Below are 16,410 nucleotides of genomic sequence, written 5' to 3'. Positions count from 1 at the left end.
TTATATCATTTCTACCCCTCTATCGGCCCACTCCAAATCTCCTTGTGACCACCCACAACCAACACTTCTGGATCAATAGGAAATGAAACACAACAACTGGATTGGGAGCAGATATTGGGGTGCTATGATTGCTCAAAATGCAAGTAGCAGTAAGAAAACAATACTATATATTTGTGAGTATACATATGTATGTATGTATGTATGTATGTATGTATGTATATAGATAGATAGGTAGGTAGGTAGGTAGATAGATGATAGATAGATAGATAGATAGATAGATAGATAGATAGATAGATAGATAGATAGCATGCAGGTAAACTCAGGGCTGGTCAACCCGGAAAAGAGAGCTGAGGAGACACAGAGTGAGCATTGCCTGGCCTCTTCTAGAGGAGGAATACTTGTACAACTGGAGCCCTCCCATCCATCTTCCCCTGCCTCTCCAGGACACAAACACATGATGCCACAGGGGACTGATGATGACTTCTGGGGTCCTCCAGGGCCTGTGACTACTGAGGTGATTGACAGAGAGAGGAACTTGTATCGGTGAGTGAGTTCTGCCTGGCAAAGTTTGGCTTTCCCCAGCACACTTTCCACAAGGGATCCCCCACAGATAGCATCCACCTAGTGTCTACTGTGTCTCCTCCTCACCTCACCAACCCAGGAATAAGAAGTTTGAGTTGTTATAAAAAAAATTAGGGATCATAAAATTTTCAGATATTTACAAAACTAGAGAGCACAAGAACTTCCCTGTCCGGTTACTCAGCTCCAGCAGCCATTTTTCCAAGTTCATTTCAGCTACTCACATTCCCCGTTTGTCATCACTGTCACAGAAGTGTGAGTCCAGGAATCAGGTGATTTAAACATAAACATTTCACTAGAACCTCCCACAGTTAAGACAGAACCTTGTCTTCCTTGATCTTCACCCACAAACATTTCCCTATGCCTCCCCTGTACATAAGACAGGACCTCGTCTTCCATGACCAGCACATCATCACCACATAAACAGAGCTGATGTGAGTCCTTCATTCCATCTAAACATCTGTGCTCAACTTTGCTTATTATCTTAATTGTGGTTTTTCTGCAGATTATTTTATCCATGTTTTAATGAGTATCAGCTCCCTCATTATATTCGGGTTCTCTTGTCTCTTAACTTCAGGAACATAAAGTCTAAAAACTGAAGATGAACCTCAGTGGTAGAACCTTTGTCGAGTGTGCAAGGTCCTAGCTGGATCCCCAGAACTTAACACACATACTCTATCTATCTATCTATCTATCTATCTATCTATCTATCTATCTATCTATCTATATCTCTCTCTCTCTTGCACACACACACACACACACACAGAGACCTATTTCATCATCACAGGAATATCTAACTGCTGCAGGTATGTGTTACTTGTAGGTTTGCCTTAGATCAATCAGTACTTACATGTCAATAAGATGATGTCATCATCCCTCTTACAGATGAGGTTTTGGGGGTTAAGTGACTTAGTCAGGGATCCACATACAGCTAAAAGAAACAGAACTCAGAGCCACCTGGATGAAGTCTGCAGTGTCCCCAGCAGATGAGCAGTATTGATGTCCACTGGTGTCTGCCTCTCCCTCTTCCAGAGTCCAGTTCCCTATGCCTGGTTCCTACCACTGTCCCAGCACAGGACTCCACTTTGTGGTGACAAGGGCAGTGACCATCGAGATTGGATTCTGTGCCTGGAGCCAACACCTGGACAAGACTCCCTTGCAATACATGTACGTGGTGGCTGGGCCTCTGTTTGACATCAAGGCTGAGCGGGTAGCTGTGGCTGCTGTGTACCTCCCTCACTTTGTGGATCTCCAAGGTAACCAAGGGAAGCATAAGGAGTCGGGTGGAGGTGATGGGAGGACCTGCCATGTCCTATAGCAGAGTAGAGGGTGATGGTGACGAGGAAAGGTCTGTGGCTTCCTTAGTGAGGCAGAGCAGACTGTGAAGGTGGACACTGAGTTGTTTTCTCATCCCCTCTTTGAAGCACATGTCTCCCAGCCTTATGACTTTCTTTCTTCTTTACCTTATGGAGTGGAAAGTGATGACCTCAGTAGCAAATTAGTTGATGATTATTAAATGTTCTTTACACATCTAGTCCCTCGGGGGCCCAGCACAGAACTGAGAATAACTGAGAAATTTAAAGAGATTGTTGCAATGTAAGAGTAAGAAAACTCCAGCCTGGTCTACAAGAGCTAGTTCCGGGACAGGCACCAAAGCTACAGAGAGACCCTGTCTCGAAAAACCAAAAGAAAAAAAAAAGAGTAAGAAAACTAATAAGAATCATTTGGTATTCAGGGTCTCCCAAAACCGTGTAATGAGAGACATTACACTGCTACAGGCAGAGAGGAAATGATGTCACCAGATTCCACTTGAGAACAGGAAAAACAGAAGAAGGGTTTCCTAAGAAAGGAACTCATAAAGTGTCCCAACCTCCATGATTTCCAAAGAATCTTTCTGAAGATTTTTTTTATTCATTCTTATCTCGTAGCATACATCTCAAACTGCAGCCTCCCTCTCTCTGTTCCACACAGTTTGCCCTCCCCCTTCCCTCTGTTTCCCTTCAGAAAATAGCCAGGGTCAAAGTGCTATCAACCAAAGACAGCATAAGAAGTTGCAGTAAGACTAAGCACAAACCCTCATATCAAAGGTAGATGAGGCAATCTGCTAAGAGGAAAATGGTCCTAAGAACAGGATACAAAAACAGAGTCAGAGACAGCCCACTCCCACTGTTAGGAGTACCACAAGAACACTAAGCTAAACAACCACAGCATGTGACCAAAAAGAACATTGTTTTAATATATACAATGTTCTCAGTGACAGATCTCATAAAGAAAGCCATTTCTGTATGTCTGTAACCAAGAACTCCTAGGGCTGAGGCAGGAGAATTTAGAATTCAAGAGCAGCCTGAACTACGCAGCCAGACTATGCCTATGAAAGAAAAAATCAACAACATCAAGGAACAAGGTGTTGTACAGTGGCTACTGAGACCAACTTCCTCTCCTGCTTCAAGGAGCACAGCCATCTGCTCCCCATAGAGACCAGAAGAATCCAGTTCACTGCAGATGGTGTTTGTTCATGATGATGAAGATGAGTAGGTTCAAGAAGGAAGACCTGACAGTTGAAGAAGTCATAAAAACTAAAGTAGAAATGCAGACAGTTCCAGCTGATACAAGAACCATGAATAGAAAGCAAAGTATCCCTCAGATTAAAAATTTTATCATTTAATGCCAAGCCCCAAGAAGAAAACAAATGAAGATGAAGTAAACAAGCAAGATTCCGTCGAAAAAAACTCACAAAACAAAGAAAGACAATAGTTACATTCATAAACTCATGAGGTCCTGCACTCCAGACCCTGACACAGGAGCACTGACACTCAGATGGCCAGTCCAGCGGTCCACACAGAGCTCCTGGTCTCTCTAAGAACAACACTTTCCCAGTCATCACTCAAGCTCTTCTCTGCGGGCCACCACCTTTCCTGTTTCCTACCCCCCACTCTCAGATCAAAAAATTACACAGTTGGAAAAGTATATGTGTGTGTATACATATACATACATATATATGTATGTATATGTGTATATATATATATGATTCTGTTAAAGCTTATAGAATAACAATATACACTGGAGGACAGTCACGGGGTCAGGTGGTGGCACACACCTGTGACCCCAGAGTTTTGAAGGCTGGGCAAGAGTAGGGTGACTTCTACCTAGAGATACATAGTGAATCCCTGTATCCAGGAAAGCAAATGATCAGACCACAACAAGACAAAACTCTGTCAGCATAAACACCAAATCCTGCAGCCTCATATCTGGCTATTAAACTCATGATGTCATTCACTGGACTCCAAACAACTCCACCCCTCCAGTTCTATCACATGAAGCACACGTAGCCTCGCCTTGGACCATCTCCCTACTCCTTGCCTAAAACTTTATTTAGCAGAAAATATGTGGGTCTGGCTTGTACAACACCCAAGGATTTCCATTCCACCTTAGAATTCACTTTCAAAGGTCGATGGAATGAACTCTCAGGATCCTTGCAGAATATTCGATACAGGTGCATTGACTTTCCTCAGCTGCCATCTGAAACTGTGCAGCATGACTCGGTGATGATTCACCAATTAGCAACCCTAAAAAAACTACAGGGATGACACTGCCAAGTTCTCTTGATAGCTTGAGATGTGGCCTGGCCCTGCTCCCCTGGACGATAGCTGTAAGATGTGCTGGCCGAGGGAAAACACTTCCACGGACATTTGCATATGTGGAACAACATAACTAAAGGCTTTTCTGCCTTTAAATGAATTTGGATCTTCACAACACGAGCCTACAAAGAGTGAGATTTTTGTCCTCAGGACGCCTTTCCTATTGTCACCATGCAGGGCAGCTTTCCCTTCAGTGATACAGATCCCTAACAGTTACGGCTGATTTTGTATAATTAATTCTGAGTGTTTTCTGTCTTGAAGCTTCTCCTGCCAAATTAGTTCCTTATGTTTAAATATATCTTCATATTTGGGGCATTAACCCAATAAATCTAGATTCTTGCCTAAACTGTTGGATGAATGGATCCTTTTACCGTTCCCAATAGAAACCTTGCTACTCTCTGCAAGCGTGGGCGGGCCTCCACTGTCTCTCTCAGCATTCTCATCTTCCTGCTTCCACCCAAATGTCCCCATAAGCTCTGCCCTCAGCATGGAAGTGAGTTCCTAGTCCTGGCTACAAAACTCTTTCACATTCCAGCCATAAAATAGTTCCAGAGGCTTCGGAACCACATGATTGTGTTTATTACAGCAAAAGCCGGAGTCCTGGTATCAATATTCTGCCCAGGTTAACTTTTCTTATAACTCTCACAAAATACTTGACCAAAGAAGCTTAAGAAAGAAAGGATTTATTTTCCTCCCAGTCCAGAGGAACCGTTCATCGTGGCATGGGAGTCTGAGAACACAGAGCTTGTGGCCCCTGGTAAACCTGTGTGGACAGAGCAAGCAGAGAACAGGGAATGCTCATGCTCTTGTGACCGCCTGCCTCCATTGTGCCCTGGGTCCTAGTCCACAGAATGGTGCTATACACAGTAGATAGGTCTTCCGTACTCAATTGTTCCAATCAAGATAATCTCCTCTCATGCCCTGAGGCCTACATCCAAGATGATGTAGATTTCATCAGGTTCACACTTGACATTAATCATTCCAGGGATCTATCCAGTTTGTCTTCAGTGTAAAAAGATACCCGTGGGTCTCTTTAATAACAGTACAACTCTATTCTGCAACTCAGAATTTAGAGAACACTGCAAATCCCAAGCCCCTGAAGCTGGTGACGGCAGCACCTCAAAGAACTTGCTGATTTTTAAGTTTCTAACAGAGGTGTCTGAGACTGTGTTCTTTACAACATCTGTGAATGAGAAAATCAAGAACTTCCATCCACTGTGAATGCTCCCCTATCAACTAGACAGGGCCGAAGGTAAACTGCTTCCGAAGGGGTCAGTCTGCAGGAGTCACCACCTGCAGCAGCTCACACTCACCTCCCTGGCACGGTGAGTGGATGCCGAAGAAACAGTTGAGAGTTCTGCTGTGTTCTCACTGGAAGCTAATGAATAAAACTTAAATTTTGATCATAGTTTTTTTCATAAGCATCAAAAAGTAAATACAAATGAAATAGAAATCATAACCAAAGAAATTTGCAGAAGAAAGATTTTATCGGGTCTTATGGTTTCCAAGGGTGAGTCCATGACCCTCATGGCAGGGAAGCATGGCAGAAAGGGGGCAGGCTTGGCAATGGAGCAGTAACTGAGAACTCACATATTGTAAAGGAGGAGAAAGAAAGGAAACTGGAAACAGCACAAGCTTTTGAAATGTCTAGGCCCACCCCAGTGGCACATCTTCTCCAACAAGCACATACCTCTTGTTGTGGTTTCCTGTCTCTTTGGGAGACAAGCCAGGCCCACTCCCACTACCTCTGACCTTCCACTGCCATCTCGCTCTCTTTTCCTGTTCTCTTGGCGTGAGCACGTGTATCTCTCTGTCTCTCTGTCTCTCTCTCTCTCTCTCCCTCTCTCTCCCTCTCTCCCTCCTTCCCTCTCTCATTTAATAAATGCTTATGGCTATTTTCCGTGTCTATGGCTCTGCTTACAGGTGCTCGCCTGCGTTGAGAATTCCGCGGCGTGGCCCCCTGCTGCTGGGAATTCATAGCCGCTTGGCTGGCTCTAGCGGCTCAGACACCGCTTGGGGACACGAAACTGGCAGCCGCCAGCGTCTCTGGGCGTGTGGCGGGGCCGCCAGCCTGCCCGGGTACACCAACTATGGTGGCAATTTTCATTCAAACCTCCACAATCATTCTAAGTCCTGGGGCTCTATTTTTCTAGCCAAGAATGGCTTGACGGAAAAACTAAATATACATCTTTAAATCTGTTCTTTCACAGAGGGACAGGTGGACATCTCCTCATTCCGTGTGGCCCACTTTCAAGAACAGGGGATGGTCCTAGAAACTCCAGCCAGAGTGGAACAGCATTACGCAGTGCTGGAAAACCCAAGCTTCTCCCTAGTAGGAGTTGTAATGAGAATGATTCCTGGTTTTGTGCGCTTCGTCCCCATCACTTCCATCACACTGATCTACTATCACTTCAGTCCCAGGGATGTGACATTTCACCTCTACCTGGTCCCCAATGACTGCACCATTCGGAAGGTGACACTGAGGACAACAAAAGTGAGGCCAGGGTGGGCTGGCAGAAAGCATGAAATGTAGACAGCGGGCCCCCTGGAGAGATTCTTAACTGGTAGTGGGATTGCAGTTCTCTAAGGGGAAAGTGTGTGTGTGTGTGTGTGTGTGTGTGTGTGTGTGAGAGAGAGAGAGAGAGAGAGAGAGAGAGAGAGAGAGAGAGAGAGAGATTCTGCTCTATTCTTGGCCCCCTTACACCAGATTCTCCCCCAAATGCCTCTGATGCTCATTTACCAATCTCTGAACATCCTTCTGTGACCTCTTTCCCCCATCAGAAGGTGGGAATTCTCCATGCAAAATTTGTAGCCAGCTCCCTTCTTCTGGCACAACAACGCTGTTCCCACAATGAACATGGCAGGGGTCAGTTAGTCAACAATCTGTGTTGCAGAGCACAGAGTTGTCAGGAGGTGTCACCAACCAATCCCCCCAAAAAAATGTACTAAATGATCATCTCACCTTATTCAGACCAGATGTTGTGACCCAGAAATCTAAATAAATTGCTGTCTGCAATGTTCCCTAGGCCATTGATGATGAAGAAATAAAATTCCGATTTGTTCGAATAAATAAGCCACCCCCAGTAGACTCCCTTTATATTGGTTCCCGCTACATCGTATCTGGTTCCAGGAAGCTGACAATCATCCCAAAGGTGAGCATCCAAGTGTTTGCTACTCTTGAGGGTCAGCTGTCAGGCTTGGTAAACCTGTGGGGCAGGTTACAAGCCTTTGCAGTAAACTGAAATTGGGGAGAAAACAAATGAGATTTGGGATGAGCAAGAATACATCAAAGTTTGGTGGAAAGCAGTTTAAGGGGCCACACAGGAGTGTAGGTTGAACCTGAAGAGCTAAGAATTTAGATTCAATATGTCCCAGAGGAGAGTCCATCTAAACAACACTTAGAGAGCAAGTCCTGGCTTAGGCACTGTGAACTGGACTTTCGGGATGAGCTCTCACTCATCCTCAGACGTTAGTGTTTGGATCTGAAGACTCCTGCAGATGTACATGTTTAAACACTTAGTCCTCAGTGAGTGATAGCATTTTGAGAGTTTGTGGAAACAAATATGTGAGACCAGGTTATCGGAAGCATGTCATTAGTGTCAGGCCTTAGGCTTATAGCCACGCCCTGCTTCCCACCTCAGGGTATGATTTGCTGATCCTCTGGGATATAATGAGTCCTGCAACAATCTCCTGCCACAAAGAATGGAGCTCCAGCTTATATGAATTTCCCACCATAAAACTAAACAACATCGGCCCTTCCCTAAGTTTCTTTCTGTTCGGTTTTTGTCAGAGTGATGAGAATAGAATCAGCAGGATGGGCTCCCAGTTGGGTCCTCAACCTTCTGAGTAAAGACGTGTATGCAAAAGCTGTGGGTTACCTTGGTGTGAAAGATAGCCAGTGTCTAATGTGGTGAGCAAGATCGTGAAAGTATGGGGTGGGGACAGCCCTCCTTTAAAGGATTAGTAGTTGGTCCTCACATAGTAATTCTTTCTCTCTTCAGGAGTTAGAGCTGTGCTACCGGAGCCCCGGGGAATCCCAGCTCTTCTCTGAGATCTATGTTGGCCACATGGGTTCAGGGATTAATCTACAAATCAGAGACAAGAAGAGCAAGAAACTGGTATGGGAAACCTTGCTGAAACCAGGTAAAATTTGTTTAGGTCTTTAACCCCAAAGGTTAAAGAAAGGCAATGAGTGGGGAAAGTGTGTTGTCATTAATTATTGGTGTCATGAAATGACCAGATTAGTTATGTGGCTTTTGCTAGATCCAAAACAGAGGGTCCAACCACAGTTTAATCTATGATGCTGTGTTAGTCAGCGATTCCCAATTTTGACGAAATGTGTGACAAAAACAACTAAAAAACAGAAAGTTTTGCTTTGATTCATGGTCTTAGAACCAAGTTTCAGTCCATGGTCAGCTGCCTCCATCTCTTTGAGCCAGAGGTGAGACAGGATTCCATGGAGTGGGAGCTTGTGAGAGAGGAAGCTCTTTACCTCAGAAGCAGAGAGGTGGGAGCAGGAGTTAGAATGAGAGCCAGGGAAGAGAAGAGAATGGGGAAATGAAGGAGACAGGGGAGAGAAGAGGAGAGGAGGAGGAGAAGGAATGAAGTCCATGCAAATATTCTCTTCCAGGTCATGCCTCCAGTGGCCTACTTCTTCCATTGTACATACACTCTTATATAGTGTTCGTTCTCAGTGCTCACACAATTATGAGTGCATTAGTGTATGTCATTCATAAATTCACAGTCCTCAGAATCATCACCTTCTAATATGGCTGCAGGACTGGTCCTTCAACACATGAGCATTATCATGTCCAAATCACTGCACACTGTAAGCTCCATTTTCTCAGTCTTGTATCCCAATTTCCTCCCCACTACTCTTAGAGTGACAGATTTGGAGACACATAAACCATCTGGCTCCAGTTCACATAATATCTCAGCTTTAAAATGAGGGGACTTTGCTAACATGAGATACTCAATCTCAAATCCATACATTTTTATAATAAATTTGTTGACAATTTTATACAAGCATACAGTGCATTCTAGTAACTCCACCCTGAACACACCTTCTTATCTCCCTCCTACTCCTGCCAGCCCCTCTTCTTCAATACAAATCTCTTTTCCTCATTCACAGAGTTTTGCTTTGCGTCTCACAGAGTTTAACTGGGACCAACTGTGTGCCCATGGGTTTTGCACTATCCAGTAAAACCCAATGAGCTCACCAGCAGGCATACAGATGACCCTTGTCCTCATAATCTATTTTTGCCAATAATTTAGCAGTAAGTGGTACTGTCCCTGTGAACAGCTTCCCCATGTCCAGCTGAGTGATGGGCAGGCCCTACTTGTGTGTTCCAGAGACAATAGGTGCAGGCACTATGAGTCCATGATGGCCATGATCATGTCCTGTTTAGAAGAGAGCACTTCACAGCCCTTCCCCATATCTTCTGTTTCAACATTCTTTCCACTTCTGAGAGAACAGATTACGAAACGCACAATGATACCCACTTTAAGAGTTTATTAAAGAGAAAGATTCATGCACACAGGCCTGAGAAAGTTGGTGCAGGGAGAGAGTTTGACCCCTCCTGCTGTTAAAGGTTGCCTAGCAAATGCATACAGTGGCTTACATAGCTACATCATACATAGGTGATGGAGCTCACGCATGAACACAAGGGCTTACGTAGCTGTGTCATGCATAGGTGACGCGACCGTGTTGTATGTAGGTCACATAGGGCCTAAGAACCCTAGGTGGCTATTTAATTTGCCTGGGCGCTGATCGGTGCATGCATGGCCCTGGAGCCCGGAAGTGCCAGCCACAGCACTGTGCAATAGGAACCATAACATTCCACCCTTTTGTTTATTATAAAAAATTGGGGGGCTTAGGGATCTCCAATGGGTGGGAATGAGGCATTGGGTCTTCAAGGCTGCTTTCTGCTGGCTTTTTGGGCATCGGAGAGTTGGGGTGTTTGACCATGTCCTGGAGTAGCTGGTTATTTCCTTGATCCTGGGCTCTGTGGAAGTGGCTGACCAGCAGCTTGGACCTGGCAAGATGCTGGCAAGGCAGAAGATTATGTTTAGAAAAAAATAGAACCTGGTGATTGAGGGAGGAGAGTCCCAAGATGGAAGATGGAAGGGGGTTCCCTGGATTCCAGAGGTGGAGGAGGGACTCTCCCAGGAGTCCCAAGACCAGGAATGAAAAAGAGCTGAGTTTTAGACATATTAAAAGCTTATGGTTATGATAGTATAGTGTTAGAATAGAAGACAGTTGTATAGTTGGAGAGGAGGGAAGAGAAGAAAGGGGAATTATTAGACCTCTTAATGCTTTACCTGAAGCAAACCTTAAGGCACTTGTTCTCTTTAGCATCATGGTATTACCTAACATCCAGGAGACACTGCTGCAGTCAGTGATAAACCTGTTATGTTAAAGCCCGTTTTGTGAGTCTCCCTTTGGAGTCTGGGGCTGTGAATGTCCCCAAACTTGCTATTGTTTCTTACTGCCTGGGCCTCTGAAAGTCTTTGTACTTCTGGCTCTGTGTTTAATAATGGTCCCTGTAACAACAGCTGGATGATTAACTGGAAATTTAAGTATAACATTGGAGATACATAGAAATTGGCAAAGCAGATAGGAGAAAGGGAAAAGGGGAGAATTAGAAAGGGGAGCATATGGAGTTTTGGCACAGGAGAGTTGAGTACGGTGGTGAGAATTTATTCTTCTAGAACTGGAGAAAACGTAGCTGATCTTGATGTCCTCTGGAACTTAAGGGAGCAGGGCCCTGTTTGAGTTACTGTATACAAGGAGGAGGTGTCCCAAACTGGAATAATAAAAAGTTTGAGATGGGACAGGTGAATCCAATGAGAGGGGCCCTTGAGCTTGGCAGCTTATGAGAGTTACAAGAATGACTTTAAAGGGGCCCTGCCATTTAGAGGAAAGGGGTGAGGGTTGTTGTGGGGGGGGGGGGCATAAAAGGACCTGGTCTCTGATTTTAATTGGAAATGGGCAGGGGTTGGTGTATGAGTGAGGTAGTGAGTATTCAGTAAAATTCCATAATAGGGAGCAAAGATGAAATAGCAGTGGCATAAGCAGGTGATCAGGTGAGAGGCCGGGAGTTAAAAACCAGCCACCCATGCATGAGTTCAAGGGGCAAAATAGATAGGAGAACCCAAAGCCAGAGCCTGAGAAGAGTCAGGGGCTCTTCATCCAGTCAAGGTGAAGCTCCTGTGACATCTTAACAACAACATTCTTTAAGGAACGGTTAGTTTGTTCTACTTTCCCTGAGGACTGAGGATGGTATGGGATATGAAAATGCCAGGGAGTGTTAAGAGCCTTAGATAAAGTTTGAGAGATCTGGGAGGTAAATTCTGGGTCATTATCTGACTGAAGAGAGGTTGGGTATTCTAGTTCCTAATCTCCTGTCTCATGTTAGCTGGGAAGTCATTTCTTCCTCTCTCCTCCTTATCATCACTCAACTGAGTCTCCTTTGACATACAGAATTTTTTAGTGTCTTGAGATCCAGTTTATCAGTTATTGGATTTATTTCTTGGGCTGCCAGAGTCTTAGTCACGCAATCCGTACTTATGCTACCGTGTTGCAATGCCCTCTCTATGTCTACTCTACCAGTTTCAGGGCACTGGGTCTCACATTGACGTCTTAGGTCATGTGCAGTTGGATTTTTACAGGAAAGACGTTTCGTTCTTCCATGTGTTGCCATGTAGTCTTTTCAATATCTTTTGTTGAGCAGGCTGTCCTTTCTCCAAAGGGTATTCTGGATTCTTTGTCAAAGGGCAAATAGTGGTTATGGAGATTTTTGTCCAGGTTGTCTATTCTGTTCTATTGATCTGGACATGTTTTTCACTGCCTATAACATTAGTTTGAAATAAGGTGTGATGAATCTTTCCACAAAGTTGTTTTTGACATCTATTCTCTTGTGGTTCCACTTGTATTTCTCATTTTTTCCCACTCTATTTGTGAAGAATGTCCCTGTCATCTTCATTGGGACTGTTTTGAGTATGTAGCATGCTTTTAGTACGGTGGATTTCTTCCAAACAATGGCTGTAGTGAAGGTGTCTTTGCATCTTCTAAGGCCTTCCTCAATTTTTTTCTTTGATGCTTATCTTTAATTTTTTTTTCTTATAGAGTATTTTCATTTCCATGGTTAGGTTTTTCTGTCCAAAATTGTGGGTTTTACTTATTTCTTTATTTGGCTATTGTAGCCTCATCCATGTTTTCAAGCTGACAAGAGATAAACAAATAGTGAAATTTCATAAGTACAGTTAACAATACAGTCTTAATCCAGACCCACAATGCCAAAACTAAGCTTCTGTCATTAGTAGCTCTAGAGACACCCAGGCCTTGTTAGCTGTCAGACAGTGGTAGTTCCTGCTCTTTAGCTGCTACTCACAGGCTCCACACATGGCCAAAGAATAGGTTTTGATCAGCCTTGACCTGAATGAGCCACAGGTAGAGAACTGACCTGCCCCAGCAGCAGGCCAGCATTTGAATCTCACTCAAGCATTTATTCCTTAGGAATCTTGAAAATGACTTAACTCCTTTGTGTCTAACCTTCCTCACCTGAAGATCAGAATGAGTACCTTGTAAGATGGTTGGAAAGGTTAAATACTGTTCATACCCATCTCATAGTGTGATTCTTAGCTAATAGGGGCAATGTTGATAATTTTCTTTATATTAAGCCAACCTCTTCTATGTGTTAATTATTTTTGTTGGGACTCATTAAGATCCAGTTCCTTCCATGTGGGAAAGAATTCAGATACTGGAAGATTATAATCATGGCCCTCTTGTGGTCTCAATCTTAAATTTTGGTTTTTAAATTTGTGGTAACTCATTGTCTTCATTAGATGCTTCAGTCAGGATGCACCAAAATGGCCCACTTAACATGGAGTGTAAGGAATATCATCTTTCCTTAATGCAAATGGAATCAGGGCTTTCAATACTACAAACGCAATCCTTCAGATGGCTTCCCTAAACTGTTAGAGTGAATTTAGAATTTTGTTGCCTGTGAGTGTACAAGGTCAAACAAGGACAAGAAAGTAGCTTTCTACCCTGAATCAAATGTCAAATGATTTAAGCCAGCAAAGGACTTGATTATTTCTCCATGAGGAATTCAGTCTAGGATACAATTGAGGCTGTGGTTATGTGAAAGAAAAGCCTTTTGCTCATTCACGTCTTCCCTCAATGATGACAGGCCTGGTGCCTAGATTTTCCGTGTGAGTAAGGAAATGTTCACCTTCCAGATTATATCAGAATTTCTGTAGTTCATTCTCAAAATCTCAGGCATGGTTGAGAGTTGCACAGAGAGCACTGAGTGTTGGTGACAGACACCCTTACAGATGCTTCATCTCTCCTATCTTCCAGGGGATCTCAGACTTGCACAGCTCATGATGCCTGCAGTTCACAAAGGTAAGAAACAGCTTTATGAGGCCGGGGAAACAAATAACATTCTGCTGGTAGATTATCTGACCCTTGAGACAATGGCAATGAGAAAGGCGGGAATCACACTGCTTCACCAGTACAGGTAGAAGAGGTGCATGCTCAGGACAGAGTTCCTCTCATGTCCCTTGCTGCTTTCCATGGAGACAATAACTCCACCCATTCCCAACCTGAACACCCTACCATGAATCCCTCCCCCGGTCATGCAAATTGCCAGACTAGTAACTGAACTCAGGAAGGTACAGATATTTTTCAAATGACCTTCCAGAAGAAGAAGGGAGCCAGGGGTGCAGATGAGATGCATGAAAATAGCAAGAAGCGGGCAGCCAGTGAGAGAGGCCGTGGAGGATCCTTTCTATGCTCAGTGTCAGTCTCATCTTCACCCCTAGATATTCCTGCCTCACTACACTTCGTGGACCAGCATAGGGAGCAGCTGGTGGCCCGAGTGACATCAGTGGACCCTCTCTTGGACAAGCTGCATGGTCTGGTGCTGAGGGAAGAGGAGTATGAGGCAGTGCGGGCTGAAGCCACCACCCAAGACAAGATGCGGAAGCTGTTCAGCCTCGGCCGCTCCTGGAACAGGGCCTGCAAAGACCAAGTCTACCGAGCTCTGAAGGAGACCCATCCTCACCTGATCATGGACCTCTTTGAGAAGTCAGGCGGGATCTCTGAGGGGTGAGCACTCTCCTCTGAGTCCTGGCTCTGCCTGACCTTCCTTTGGCCCTCGGTTTCTCTGTTTATAAACCAGTGGCCACCTGAGTTGCCTTTCTGACGCCACTGTTTCCAGGACAGCTCTTTGTGGACCCAGAAAAGCTTAGGGAATTATAGGGGGTATGGATTCAGTCCCCCCTGGGACTGTCGGAGAGAGTGGCATTTCAGGCTGTCCGGCCATGTGGCCACTTACTCACCTCTCCGAATTCCCTCAGCACAGGATCTGGGTCTCTTGAAGGGATCTAAGGATCTTGCAGACAAAAAGCCAGATCTTTTGGTGCTCTTGCATCAAGAATCAGAGCACTAGCCGGGCGGTGGTGGCGCACGCCTTTAATCCCAGCACTTGGGAGGCAGAGGCAGGCGGATCTCTGTGAGTTTGAGGCCAGCCTGGTCTACAAGAGCTAGTTCCAGGACGGGCACCAAAGCTACAGAGAAACCCTGTCTCGAAAAACCAAAAAAAAAAAAAAAAAAAAGAATCAGAGCACTGCTCCCTGCACCAGAATCAGGCAGCTCACACGTGTGAATCCAACTCCATGGGATCCAACAGACTATTTTGGACTCCATTAGCACTGATACACAAGTGCACATTCAAATACACAAATAATTTCTTAATTTTTAAAAAGAATGACAAGAAGGTGGGATTCCTCTCTACTGCTCACCCACCTGCTGCAATGGCACTTGAGGCTTGCAATGCTGTGTACTGTCCTGAGGGTATCCCTGCCAGTCTCCTTCCCCAGGCCACCAGGTTTCCCTCTAGATCAAGCCTCTGCTCCCTACCTGCCCAGCCCATGGCCAGAGCTGCTAGCCTCGCTTCCCAGTGCCTCCCATCTTCTCCTCTGGACTCTGCAGGTGCAAAGTACAAGCAATCTGGACAGTGGACAAGGGTTTTGTTGTGTCACTCATATAATGGCACATTTGCAAGGACAATAGTTAGAGAATAGACTATCTTGGTATTAATTTTCCAAGAAATGTTATGATGTCTTTTCCATGCTTGGCATTTCAAGATGTGATCTGTGCAGCCTGCGTAGCTCTTGTCAGTTTAGTACGCACAGTGTGGTGTCACCAAGAGACACCTGAATCTGCCGTAAGTTTCAGATCTTTAATAAGTCCTAAAGAGACAATAGAATTTAGAAATGGAGACTTTAAAGTACACTTTCATCCAACGTGAGCCAGTGACTTGGGAGAGATATACTTTGCACAATGAAAACAAGGAGTTTATTGACAAGTTTACACCTTTTGTGTTATTGATAATAAGCATAATTGTAACAGGAAACTTCTGAAAATTGAACTTAAAGATAACCAAGGGCTGATTGTTTTAAATGTCCTAAAGTCAGTAGGTTGCATAAGGGAAATTCATATGACAGTAGGCTCTAAAATGTCAGCTATCTACTTAAGTAACTGTCTGCTGGGGGAACAGATTTTTTTCCCTGTAATACAGGTTAGTGAATGTTTTCTGTCAAGTTACCATCTGTGGCTTAGCCATCAATAAAAAAAAAAGGTGCTTATCAGTGTGATCTGACATCAAATAGTCATAACAGAGGACTGAGGGAAACTGCTTCTTTGCTAGGAGTGTTGGGGAGTGAGGGGATGGCTGTATTTTCCTGCTTGGTCCTTCCTCATATTGTAGGGTTTTTTTACTTAACATCTTGTATCCATTGGGAGAAATATTACAAAACTTAAAACCAAAATCTTTAGCTCTAGATACCTCAAAAGTTTTACAGGGTTTTTGTTTTGTTTTGTTTTTTACCAAAACATCTTTATTTTTTAGTCTATAAAAAAACCCTTATTACAAAATAATCATGACTAGCATAGAAAAATGGGCATATGTCTTCAAAGTATTTCCCTTTAGCAAAAACTCTGTTTTGTACAATATAAACATTAAAATTCAGGGGTGGGAGGGGGCAGGGAGTGTTATAGGAGGGCACTTGTTTGTTACTGGTTGCTCAGACCTGAAATAACCACACAGAAACTATATATTATTTGAAATACTGTTTGGCCAATAACTTAAGCTTATTTCTGGCTACCTCTTATATCCTAAACTAT

The 16,410-nt window shown here is 44.2% G+C and overlaps 1 protein-coding gene across 1 annotated transcript; it reads left to right on the top strand.

The window, feature by feature from the left end:
- Positions 1-451: 451 nt before the first annotated feature.
- On the top strand, positions 452-14,831 carry LOC130878716 (NACHT, LRR and PYD domains-containing protein 1a allele 5-like). Its single transcript, XM_057776803.1, has 7 exons — positions 452-543; positions 1,612-1,835; positions 6,428-6,690; positions 7,244-7,369; positions 8,219-8,360; positions 13,582-13,626; positions 14,046-14,831. The coding sequence occupies exons 1-7, from the start codon at positions 455-457 to the stop codon at positions 14,333-14,335; spliced, it is 1,179 nt and encodes a 392-aa protein (XP_057632786.1). The 5' UTR covers positions 452-454; the 3' UTR covers positions 14,336-14,831.
- The last annotated feature ends 1,579 nt before the right edge of the window (positions 14,832-16,410 follow it).

The sequence above is a fragment of the Chionomys nivalis genome, chromosome 7 (assembly GCF_950005125.1).
Source record: "Chionomys nivalis chromosome 7, mChiNiv1.1, whole genome shotgun sequence".
Lineage (NCBI taxonomy): Eukaryota > Metazoa > Chordata > Mammalia > Rodentia > Cricetidae > Chionomys > Chionomys nivalis.
Note: the sequence above shows the minus strand (reverse complement) of the source record. Positions and strands in the feature narration are given on the sequence as shown.

Coding starts and splice junctions, on each gene's coding strand:
- LOC130878716 (XM_057776803.1), top strand. CDS start 455: ATGATGCCACAGGGGACTGATGATGACTTCTGGGGTCCTCCAGGGCCT. Junction 6,691..7,243: donor ATGACTGCACCATTCGGAAG/GTGACACTGAGG, acceptor AATGTTCCCTAG/GCCATTGATGATGAAGAAAT. Junction 13,627..14,045: donor GATGCCTGCAGTTCACAAAG/GTAAGAAACAGC, acceptor CTTCACCCCTAG/ATATTCCTGCCTCACTACAC.